This window comes from Pinus tabuliformis, chromosome 6, assembly GCF_031772625.1.
Source record: "Pinus tabuliformis cultivar Carrire ecotype Pingquan chromosome 6, CPIR1, whole genome shotgun sequence".
In the NCBI taxonomy this organism is placed as follows: Eukaryota; Viridiplantae; Streptophyta; class Pinopsida; order Pinales; family Pinaceae; genus Pinus; species Pinus tabuliformis.
The window spans coordinates 1523070704-1523084172 of NC_142292.1; the positions used below are offsets into that span (position 1 = coordinate 1523070704).

The window sequence follows — 13469 nt, forward strand, 5'->3', positions numbered from 1 at the left end:
TCAAATTTATTTAATTTGTAAATTCTCTTACATTTCTTTTTCAAGTAATATATGTCATTTTTGAAATTAACATTTTAGATATTGATGTAATTTTTGTGAATATCATTGTTTAAAAGAAAATTTTAAAACATTGTTGTACTAAGTATGTGGTTTAATAGAAAATTTTATTTTAATTTCAACTTATTCTTTTCTCCTTGAACTTCAACTAACCTTAGAAGTTTATAGTAGTATTAATAATAAATAAATACTATGAGATAAAACTAATGATACGTACACAATTTTTATTTGAATTTTATTTGATTTGTGATTTTCTTCGCATTTTTTATTTCAAGTAATATGTCATTTTCGAAATAAACATTTCATATATTGATGTAATTTCTGTGAATATCATTGCTAAAAGAGAATTTTAAAACATTGATGTAATAAGTATGTGGTTCTATAGAACATCTTAGTTTAGTTTCAACTTATTTTTCTTTTTTTCTTGAAATTCAACTAACCTTAGAAGTTCTTAGTAATATTAATAAATAAACACAGTTTCTAAATATATGTAAATGAGATAACATAACTCCAAATTCTTCATTAGCAACAGCTTCTTAAATTGAACTATTGGATTATTTCGTTATATACAAAATTCCAGTAAATTATTTTATTTGAATTTTATTTAATTTTTAATTTTCTTTACATTTTTTATTTCAACTTGTAGATGTCGTTTTTAAAATAAACACTTTAAATATTGATGTAATTTCTATGAATAACATTGTTAAAAGAAAAATTTAAAACATTGATGTATAACTATGTGGCTATATTTCACTTTAATTTTTTTTTCATAGTAATTCAACTAACCTTAAAAGTTCATAATAATAATAATAAATAAATACAATTTTTAAATATATGTGCATGAAATAAAACTAATGATATGCACACAAATAAATTATAATTAGCAATGGTATTTTGTTTTATCTATGCAATCAAAGTTTTTGTTGAAGAACAATGAATATATATATATATATATATATATACATGTGTGTGTGTGTGTCTTTAATTTCTTCTATAGATTTGTAGAGACTTCTAGACATTTAAAAAAGCAATTGAAATGATCTGTTAATGAAAAAGGTATTATAGACTATGTGTGAATTCGTTTAATGTACTTAGTGCAACGGATCGAAAAGATTGCGAATAACATAAACACACAAACAATTTGAAAACATATTTAAACACATCAACACAGCCAAATTTAATAAAGGAGTTCACCAGACTTTCTGGCTACGTCTCCTAGTCCTTTCACTTCCAATGTTGACGTCTTTATTTTGTCTTCAATATGTTGTTACAGGTATGAGCTCGAAAATAGAGTCTCAAATTAGAAAATGGACATCACCACTGCGTCCAGCTCGAAATTTCAAGTCAAACGAGTATAAATTCGACCATATTTGGCCACAGTGACCTCCAAACCCCTGGAAGTCAAAAACCACCTTTGTACCTGCAATAAAACCACTCTCTGCAATCAAAACCTGCTTTGGAATGCGCACTGGTGGTTTTTGTTGGTTCGACACTTGCATGAGTTTAAACAAACTTTGGGCAGATTGAATACCAAGTTTCGTCGCTTGGTATGTTGGCTATCGGACTTGTGTTAAGGCGTTGTTATATATAGTGGGAGGTCGGCAGGTCGAAAGCCCCACCAGACACTCCGGCATTTTACATGGTGTTGATACGAATATACATATCATATATATTATATGATATGGTTTGTTGCGATGTCGTTGTGGTTCGTTGCAATATTAAATATGGTTCATGACTCTGGTTTGATATATATATTCCGGTAAGGTGACCGGCAGTCGTGGGGTTGACCCCGACCGTCCATCCCTTTTCTGATGGCCACATCCCGAAACTTTAATTACAACCACATCCTTTCCAATATCAAGTCCTATCATAGCCCAATCGGTGCGCTATTCCGGTGAGATCTCAGCCTTTCCGGTAGGTCAGGGGTTCGATCCTCCCTTACCCCCAAAATTTGGGATTTCATGCCAACATTGGGCAAATCTAGGTTGCCATGTGTCAGCACTGAATTGGCCCGTATCAACCAATCAGATCACGACACATCACCAACCTTGATGACATCACCTTGGACATATGGCGCATTCCCGAGACAACATGTGTCCTGCTAACATCACCCTGTGTTGACCGTTGATTGTTGACTTTGATTATTTGACTTTGACTTTGTTTTTCCTCATTTTGCCCTAGTTTGCCTTGAAACTTTGACTGGCTTTAACTTTTTCATCTGGACTCGGATTTACGCGCCATTCGTACCATTGGAATCGTATTGACGAGCACTTCGATTTGATTCAACTTTCAACTGAATTTGAAGACTTTGATCAGGGGTCAAAACTGAATCCATTTTGGATCACTCCTCCCCACTAGAAGCTTTTGGACCACCAAAAGATGGTTTTAATTGTCGAGTAAGTGAAGATAAATTTCCTTCACTTTTCCAATCTCTATCCATCGTGCTTTACTTGGACTTGTATCTTTGAGTCCAACTCGAAGATACTCAACATTTCCCCGTCGCGAAGTTCTTATACTCTTGTCAAGAATTGTGTCCTCTTGTAGCTCATTGAGATATTTGGGCAACGGAAGGTAGCTGACCTTGCTCTTCAGGATCTTCAATCAACGAAGGCTGATACAATCACAAGTTTTCAACATTTATGACGGAATAGATCTGCATAGAAGCTGGTAGATCTAGGTGGAAAGCATTTTCACCAATTTTGTCAAGTATTTTCAAAGGACCATATCTAATTGGTTTCATTTTTTTACCTTCTTCCCCTTGCAGTCTTTCTTTGCTGATGTACAATAAGACTTGATCACCAACTTGAAAACTATGCTCAACTTGATGCTTGTCATGTCGTGCTTTATACTTTGCTTGACTTCTTTCCAGCTGTTCCTGTACTGCCTAGTGATTTCCTGGATTTGTTCAATGAACTTGGTCACTTTGTCCACATCATTGTGTCCATCAACTGCTATGTCTTTACCAAAGACAAAATCCAAGAGAGACTTTGGTATAAAACCAAAACAAGTCTCAAAAGGAGATCTCTGAGTAGAAGAATGGTTCGCATGGTTGTAAGCATGCTACACATAACACAAATGCTCATCCCAAAGTTTGGGATGCTTGCTGCAATATCCTCGAAGCAACTGTATCACTATCATGTTAACCACTTATGTCTGACCATCTGTTTGCAGATGAAACGTCGTGCTCTTCTTTAACTTTGTGTCCATTAACTCCCAAAGACTTGACCAAAATTTCCTGACAAATCGAGAATCTCGATCGGATACAATAGAAGTGAGTAACCCAAAATGAACCCATACATTTTGAAATAACAACTTTGCAATTTGTTCAGCTGTGACCTATTTAATGCATGGTGTCAAAATACACATCTTTTTGAACCTATCCACAACTAGATACAAATAATCATGACCCTTTCTAGACTTTGGCAATCCCCCAACAAAATCCATGGAAACACTTTCCCAAGGACGAGAAGGAATTGGTAATGGAGTATACAAGCCTAATTTTATATTACTTGAATGCTTGTAGCACACATAGTGCATCCTTTAATATATCCAGAAACTGTCTCATTCATTCGTGGCCAATAGCAAAATCCTTGTAATTGTGCAACTGTTTTACTTACACCAAAATGACCTGATATGAGAGAAGTATGTGCTTCTCAAAATACATTAACTCTTTCGGTTTGTGGAATGCATAACTTTCCCAAATTATGTAAGAGTTTGTCCTTTATGTAATAATCCAAGTCTTCTACCTGCTTGCCATGATTTAAAATTGCATATACATCCTTAAAATCTATGTCTTGAGCATATTGTTCAATGTAACTTTCATTAATTGCTGAATTATGCTTAAGTATTGCGGATGCATTTATGATTAGTCTTGATAACATGTCTGCAACCTTATTATGTATGCCCTTCTTATATCTAATAACAAAATGAGATTGTTGTAGAAAACCCATCCACCTGTAATGTCATGATTGTTGCAATTTAGTTTGTGAGTGTAAATATTGAAGTGGTTGATGATTTGTGTGTATGATTGTTTCTTTACCCATTATGTAATGTTTCCACTTTTTAACACTTTGAACTAATGCATATAATTCTTAATCATATGTAGGATAGTTAACTACTGCTGATGTGAATGTCTCATAATTAAAGCATATAGGCTTTCCGTGTTGCATCAACACTGCCCCCATGGCATATTCACTTGCATCTGTCTCGATCACAAATGGATGCTGAAGATCTGGCAGTGCTAGTACTGGCGTTGTACTGATCCTTTCTTTCAATGTGTCGAAGGCTTTCTGTTGTTTGCCTCCCCACTGAAACACCTGTTTCACACTTGTCAAAGCATGTAAAGGAGCTGCAATGAAAGAAAAGTTAGAAATAAACTTTCTCCAATATTGTGCTGCCCCTAAGAAACTTCTAACTTTTGTAGTAGTATTGGGCTTAGGCCAATTTACGATGACTTCGACTTTAGAGGGATCTATCTTCAATTCACCACCCCCTACAATATAACCCAAATAATTTAAAGATGTTCTGCCAAATTCACATTTTGACAGTTTTACATAGAGATTTTCTCTTTTCAAAACATCTAAAATCTGTTTTACATGCTTAACATGTTCATCCCATGTTCTACTGAAAATAAGAATATCATCTAAATAGACTATTACAAAATCATCAATGAATGGTCTGAATACATCATTCATGACTCGCATGAATGTCGTTGGAGCGTTAGTTAAGCCAAAATACATAACGATCCATTCATAGAGTCCTTGCTTCATTTTGAAAGCAGTCTTCCATACATCCTGTTCTGCAACTCTGATCTGATGGTAGCCACTTCGCAAGTCCAATTTAGAGAAGTAAACTGCATCTTTTAATTGATCTAACAAATCATCAATACGAGGAAGAGGATAATGATTCTTTATTGTGATTTTATTTAATGCTCTAAAATCAATGCACATTCTCCACGAACCGTCTTTCTTTCGCACTAACACAATAGGTGATCCGCACGATGATGTGCTTGGTCTAAACTCTTGACCGAGCAACTCTTGTACCTGTTTCTTTATCTCTGCATTCCCTAGAGCTAATAACCTGTACATTCCAATGTTAGGTAGTGGAGCATCTTGCTGCAAATAAATCTCATGTTCTATCTCTCGCTTGGGTGGAAGCCCTTTAGGCTCTTGAAACAGAATATCATAATTGGAAACAACTTTAACTAGATCTGCTTTCTGTTTAGGATTACAGCATTGGAAAGCATCAGATTTATCAATATCCTTTGCTTTTACAATCATAAGTAAAAATTGTTTACTTCCATTTACAATTATTTTCATCTGTCCTGAATTTATGAGAGAGGAATTATCTTTTAGTTTATGAGCCCTTACAATATATTCAATTCCATCCTTAGTGAGTTGATACTTATTTTCAATTTGATAGAAGATAGCATTTCTATCGTACAAGTATAGACTTCTTAATACAATTCCACATATATCCAATGGGACTATGTCTAACTCAACCTCATCTACAAACTTTGACCTAATAGCAAAACGAAGTTTACATTGTTTCGTAACTTGTAGCTTAGTTTTATCACACACCCAACCTAATGGATATGGTTTTTTATGAGGTTTTGTTTCTAGACCCAACTTTTTTACAATTGCTTCAAAAATCAAATTAACTTGTGACCCACTATCAAATAAAGTATCAATTTTAGTATGCTTGGAAATGACTCTTATGTGAAATAGCTCATTTCTTTTCCTCTCATCATTATCATTATCAACAGAATGCGAAGAAGTACTTGTAGATGCTTTAGAATCTTTACCTTTTATACATGTAGTTGTAACCGTTGTCTCGTCACCTGAATCTGATCCCAAGTCCTTTTGAATAGCAATAACATTCTTTCGCTCTTTACTCCCAAACTTCTTAGGCTTCAATTCTGGATGTAAAGACCAGCAGTGTGCCTCATCATGTCCTTCCTTCTTACAATGAGTACATGAAGGTTTATCTTTCTTCACAATGTTTGTTTTCTTCTCCTTCCACTTAAGTTTCTTCTTGCCTTTATTCTTGCTTTCAATAGGTTTGGATGATTTCCCAACATCTGGGGTTACATTTTTACCTCTAGCTTCTAGATGAGTTTCTTGAACTGATACATCATCTAAGCAAGTTGGATTAAACATAAGCATGGTATGTCTCAAATAACAATGAAGACCACCTATGTATTTCAACAATGTCTCTGGTGAGTCCAATGATATGCCTAATGTTAAAGCTCTCTTACGGAATTCCTGAGTATAAATTTGAACACTTTGACTTTTTAATTGACGTAGTATTTGCCAACTCATCATTGCTTGTTGCGTATAAGCCAATGGATAAAATTGCTTTTTAATAGCATAAACAAATTCATTCCAAGTTGAAATGATTTTACCATGTTTTTGGAGATCTGCTCATGTCTTGCCTTCCCACCATACAAGTGCGGTTCCTCCAAGTCGAAGGCTAGCAAGCTGGATCTTCTTTCTTTTTGAATCAACTTTCTGCACCCTACAATATACATCAATTTGTCTTATCCAATTATCAAGCTTTTCAGCGTTAAGTTCTCCATCATAAATTGGCAAATCAAATTTTACATCTAATTTGATCAAAGAGGATTTATTTTTCTTCTTTTTCTTAGAAAAACTAGTTTTATGAGAAGAAGAGGATGATGACAATGATGTTGATGATGGAGGAGATGGAGGAGGCTTTTCTCCCTTTCCTTTATCTTCTTTTTCTGGAGAAATAAAAAGAAAAGGTTCCTCTACTCCTTTGTCTAGTTTAGATGATGAAGTGCCTTCATCTTTGTTCTTCTTAAACTCGCGATACATCTCTTCCACCATTTCACGTATCATCATGAAACTATCCAAGAATTGAGATTCTGACCCAAGTGGAGTTTCATCTGCCATCCTTCTTTGTTAAAAGACCCTTCCAATCTTTGAATTTGCCTCAACAAGTTCACCTTCACCTCGTCCGAGCCTCAACCTAGTAAGCATTCAAATCTTCACACAAACTTGTCAAACCTTAAAAACCTTACTGCTCTGATACCACTTGATCCGTTAATGAAAAAGGTATTATAGACTATGTGTGAATTCGCTTATGTTACTTAGTGCAACGGATCAAAAAGATTATGAATAACATAAACACATAAACAATTTAAAAACGCATTTAAACACATCACCACAACGAAATTTAATAAAAGAGTTCACTGGACTTTCTGGCTACGTCTCCTAGTCCTTTCACTTCCAGTGCTGGCCTCTTTATTTTGTCTTCAATATGTTGTTACAAGTATGAGCTTGAAAACAGAGTCTCAAATTAGAAAATGGACATCACCACTGCGTCCAGCTCGAAATTTAGAGTCAAACAAGTATAAACTCGACCATATTTAGCCAAAGTGACCTCCAAACCCCCAGGAAAGTCAAAAACCACCACTGTACCTACAAATACCGCCTCTTCCTGCAAGAAAACCACTCTGCAATCAAAACCCACTTTAGAATGTGCGCTGGTGGTTTTGGTTGGTTCGGCACCTGCATAAGTTTAAACAAACTTTGGGCAGATTGAATACCAAGCTCCGCAGCTTGGTATGTTAGCTATCAGACTTGTGTTAAGGCATTGTTATATATAGTGGGAGGTCGGCGGGTCGAAACCCCCACCCGACACTCCGGCATTTTACATGGCTGTTGATACAAATATATATATCATATATATTATATGATATGGTTTGTTGCGATGTCGTTGTGGTTTGTTGTGATATTCAATATGGTTCATGACTATGGTTTGATACATAAATTGCAATACATATATACCGGTAAGGTGATCAGCGGTCGTGGGGTTGAACCTAGCCGTCCGGCGCTTTTCCAATAGCCACATCCCGAAACTTTAATTACAACCATATCCTTTCCAATATCAAGTCCTATCATAGCCTGATCAATGCGTTGTTCCGGCGAGATCTCAACCTTTCCAGGAGGTCAGGGGTTTGATCCTCCCTGACCCCCAAAATTTTGGGATTTCATGCCAACATTGGGCAAATTCGGGTAGCCACATGTCAGCACCGGATTGGCCCATATCAACCAATCAGATCACGACACAACACCAACCTTGATGACATCACCTTGGACATATGGCGCATTCCAGGGACGACACGTGTCCTGCTGACATCACCCTGTGTAATTTGCCTTGAAACTTTGACTGGCTTTAACTTCTTCATCCAAACTCGGATTTATGCATCGTTCGCACCGTTGGAATCGTATCGACGAGCACTTCGATTTGATTCAACTTTCAACTGAATTTGAAGACTTTGATCAGGAAGCAAAACTAAATCCATTTTGGATCATGAAATGAACCATTATTTTTGGTCTCCTTTAATGTTCGTTAGTTTTTAAATTAAAAAATAATAATAATAATAATAGTATATATATATATATATATATATATATCATTTTATTGTTATTTTCATTAGCTTCTATTTTGTATTTCATTTTTTATCATTTTTCTTGTTTGATTTTATTAATTTTTTATGGATTCTTTAACGTTTCAATTGAATCTAATATTATTGATTTTAATATTATATTAGTTATTTTCCTATCCATTATGGATTAATTGTTGCATCTCTAATATATTTACTTGTTCACCTGATCAAACGATCCATTTGTGTCTTGATGAACCAAAATAAGTGGTTTGAAACATGTCGACCTTAGTAAAACTTGTGATTTATCCGGAAGAGATTTTGTATAAATCGTGAATCACAAAAGCATGCATTCTATAATGGTATACCACTGTTGACCATGGTTAACTTTGGTGGACCTTGATTGACTTTTGTTGATTAAGGTTGTCATGGCTCACTATGGTCAATCATAGTTAACCTTGACCATGGTTGACTATTGTTGACCATGCTCATAAGTGACTATGGTTGAATATGATTGACCATGGTTGACTTTGGCTATGACTATGGTCAACCTTTATTGTTTGTGGTTGAATATAGTTGACCATGACCATAAATATAATTGACTTCGAGTACAATTGGCTATGGTTAACCATGATTGACCTTGATGATGGCTTCATCAAGGTTGATGATGTGGTTGACCTTAATTAACTTTGTTTTATTTGGGATGAGAATGGCTAGACTTAGTTAGCCATAGTTGCTTATGGTTGATTATGGTTGATCATGTTGATCATGTTTAACCATGGTTTCCTATGGTATTGTTACATTCCAATGTTCATCGTGGTTAACTTATGTTGAATTACTACATTCTCAATGGTTGTATCAAATTGTGATGTCCATTAAAGGTTATGTCATATTGTGATGTTCCTCAAGGGTTTTATTGGCTTGTGATGTCTCCTAATGATTATGCTACATTGTGACAATTATCTTCAGTATGCTATGTTGAATTACTTCATCCCTCAATGATTACATCACACTGCAATATCCGTTAAGGTATATCTTACATTGCTGCATTCCTATGGGGTTATGTTTGATGCAATGTTCTTGAAAGGTCATGATGCCTTCTGATATTGGATCTTGGTCAATATATATGGAATTGTTATGTTCCTTAATGGTTATTTCACATAATGACATTCATCTAAGGTTATATTTAACGTTATGGCAAAAATGTACTCTAATAAACCACATCCTTTTATGAATATACTGCCTATTTTTCAGAGTCAAAGGTAACAAAGTTATACCAATAAATGTTCCTAACAGCATTTTGGCATGAATATTGATGTAGATCTCTTCTATCTCCTGACGTAGAACCTCCAAGATTATACAGATGTCCTTTTCCATGAACCTTCCCTGGTAAATCCTGAAGATTAGAAGGGTTACTCTTATTGCCCCATTCAGGTTTGGAGGTATTTTCCACTGCCCATCTCCACGAGAAGATCTCCAACAAAAAATGACTGCACTACTTACCATATTGATACTGGGATAGGGCAAAATTCTATGGCATGAATCTCGTTGCATGGATTGAATCACGTCCCTAAGGTTCCCCTATTCTCCACTGTTATCTGATCAAAGCGGTTTCATAGGAGCCCCCTCACTTTCTCCTTGCCTGACAGAGGGAAGGCACTAAATTCGGTATCAAGCTCCTATGGCATGTACTACAGTATTGACCATCTGATATGCACTACGTATTGCCTCGCTTCCCATGGCCAGTAAACAGATTTAATTTCTTCAAAGACAAAATTTCATAGTTTTTTTAATCAGATTACTATGACGTGAATAAATCTAACTAATTGTTAAAAGACAAAACCTCCAGCTAATCAAAGGATGTTTGTTGCTAGTTTCTTGGAAACATGATCACTTATTTATCAAGTATTCTATGCCTTCATAGGTCATTTACTTCGGCGTGAGGAATGGTCAATCTGAATATACTAAGGAAATTCGTTGAGCTATTACAAAGCCAAAAAGGAAAGGTATAAAATTATCACTTCCTAGGCAAGTGGAAAGTATTCCTTAAATATTATCCATTGCTTTAATCCGTTGTTAGCTTAAATCTTGAATATTCTGGTGGCCGCTGTAACCATGAAAGAACAGAAATCCATGTACATGGTAGAAATTATGATTATATCAATTGCCTCACATTGCAGTGAGTTCAATTTCCATTTGGAATTCCACCAAAATTAGAATCTTATTATTATTTTTTTCAAGTGTCTCATAGGTGTCAACAATCATTGACAAATATGTTGAAGATTATTTTCATGTGTACTTTGCAAAGATGCACTAATATAACAAAGTGCAAAAGTGCAAAGTGGTCCTGTGGCAAATCATCTAACCTTGCATGCAGGTTTAACTTCCGAGTCACTAGGTGTGGGACAAAGTAGAGCAATTTTCAAAACAGGGGATTGGGGGGCATCCAGTGTTGATCTTTGTAACTCAGGCAGGTACTTCTGCACAGGCCTAAGTGTCTAGGCGTCCAGAAATCACCCAAAACCTCATTAAGGTACCTGCTCAAGTATTGAGTAAATTGTTTTTGTAACATAGCCCAAGTCTAACTTAAGAAAAGCACATAATTAATTATGTTGGCTATTGAGCTAAAGAAACTCAGGAAAAGTGAAGTACTTATTTTAGTGATTATGTTTTAATCTCAACTGTTGATCTCAAGTGAGGCAAGATCTAATCTGGGCCATTCATCACTTTGGAGATTAGGGTTAGAGATTTAGCTCAATAAGAAATTATAAAAAAAAGGCCACAGAGAAGTGAAAGACACACCATACAGCAGTACAAAATATTGAGAGAGATTTTCTCAATTGAGGAGTGAGAGACTCAAGTGTGATGGCTCCGAGGAAGGTGCAGGGGTGCACCATAAGAGATCCAGATCAGCCAAGCAGATCAAGGATAGATATAGAGCTTGATCAGTTGGGTCAGATCCAAGGTATGTTGTATATGTATTTACTATTTTCCTCAGTTGAGGCATTATCCCAGGATGGGAGCCCAATTAGGTTTAGATTATTAATTTAATGAAGAATTGTTGATTGGGCAGAATTTGTATGTGTCAAATCTGTGATTGAGATTGGTTGTAATTGTGTTTTCACTAAATAGTTTGTTAAGAACCTAGGTGTTCTTTCAACTGTGATATATCTGCTAGAAATTAATTGCCAAGCTCTGGGTTCAGAATTTAACATCCAGGTACACAAAATTCTTAATAAATGATAAACCAGTTAAAATTTTAAAAAACAGCACTAATATTGGGGTATGTGGAAATTTGAGTGAAGAAGAAAGTGAAATCAGAAAATATGAATAGTGAAGAAAGCTGAAAATGCTGAAAAATATCCCCGAGAACTTAAAATCTGAACAGTAGATTTGTGTAATTCTGCTCTTCAATCTCTAATGGTCGCCACCACTTCCCTGAGAAAAAATCAGCTCTGCTTTTCATGAATGAGCTCAAAAAGAAAGCTGAAAGTTAAAAAATGAAGTTGTTTTAGGGTTTTGGAGGTAATAAAAAAAGCGGGCCCGGCAATGGCCCTAGGGTTTCCTGCTGGGTCCACTCCTTTTTTTATCTTTGCCATTTTCTTAAAACAAAAAAAACTATTTTCATTTTGGGTTGATCCCAATTTCAGGAAACATCTCAAATTTTGGGAAACATTCCCTGATTTTAAAATGTTTTATTGGGGACAATTTACACACTAATGGAAAACATTCCCAGCTGCTGAAAACATCCACATTCTTGTTTTGGGTACAGGAGATACATACCCTAAGATAGGTATACATCCCTGTGCTATATACTTTAGCCTACAGCTAAACAAGAAACATAAAACTCTCAGAACAGCCGATGCAAATCAAATGTTAGTTACATCATTCATCAATATAAAATCAAAAGTTAAAACCCGGCAAAGTAGAGCAGTCTCTTCAGCGTTGTATTAGAATATTATGCAGAGAATCTCATACAACCTATGATGCACAATATTCCAAAACAGAGTAAAAGCAGAACATAATGTTGGCCAGCCTTTAAAACATTACATAGACATAATCAACAAAATTTACAATGTATTAGAGAAAAAAATTCTACCATGAGAAATGTTTAGGAAGAAAAAAACACCCTGGGCCATCTCAGTGCTAAAACACCTACCAATGTAGGTGATAACTAGCTTCCTGCATCAATGGATGGGCAAGATAAGCACCAAGAGTCAACACAAGTATAGTCATGTACGGCACTCGGACAAATTCCTTGTAGTAGTTGTTTGGCAATTTTTGGCGGCCATCAAGTATAGCAGCAAAGGGAATAATGCTGGTGCGGTTTTTCACAGCCTCAAATGATTTCCCATAGCGTGCAGCCAATCGCCTATCTCCATTCCATACTCCAAAAATATGATGAGCAACCAGACCCAGTGATGTCGTTAACATCATGGAGTTTCCCATCCAAAGTGTATGTGCAATACACCAAATAAACTGCCCGACCATCTAGATAGTCATAATCAAAAACAAATCAGCTAAATCTAATATTACTTAGTGATTTGAGAACTTCAAGGATATCATTTTAAAATGGAAAATAATAGCAGCCACATTTCAAAATCAATTTTAAAAACTGCAGCTTAACAATAATTCAGAAAATATACTGCTCAGAAACATATTTGCCAGACAAATGATTCCGCTTCCACACTAATGCATGGAGAAGTTTTTACCAGTACCAAGGCAGGTTTCTTGTCATTTTTTGGCTGAAGAAAACAGAGGCATGGTATAATTACTAACCTGAGGATGCCTTGAAATGCGGATGATTCCAGTTTCCCATAAATGCATTTTAGGTTTATCCACTGCTGCCACCTCTAACAAATTAAATGTGGAGGGATAAAGAAAAAAGAAGGATATAAAAGACAACAGCCAAACAAGTTGGTGTACCCCAGGTATACTTTGGACTTGCCATAATTGCACCCCATCGTATCTGTGATTAATAAAATAAACCTGATTCACATAA

General features: G+C 35.5%; 1 protein-coding gene across 1 annotated transcript in view; it reads right to left on the bottom strand.

The window, feature by feature from the left end:
* Positions 1–12377: 12377 nt before the first annotated feature.
* LOC149264514 (15-cis-zeta-carotene isomerase, chloroplastic-like) overlaps positions 12378–13469 on the bottom strand; it is a 71038-nt gene continuing 69946 nt past the window's right edge. Inside the window, exons 3-4 of the mRNA XM_089428218.1 lie at positions 13247–13456; positions 12378–12958 (exon numbers count right to left, since the gene is read on the bottom strand). Of these exons, the coding sequence (XP_089284344.1) occupies positions 12623–12958; positions 13247–13456 (546 nt within the window). The 3' untranslated portion in view covers positions 12378–12622. The remainder of the gene's footprint in view (positions 12959–13246; positions 13457–13469) is intronic.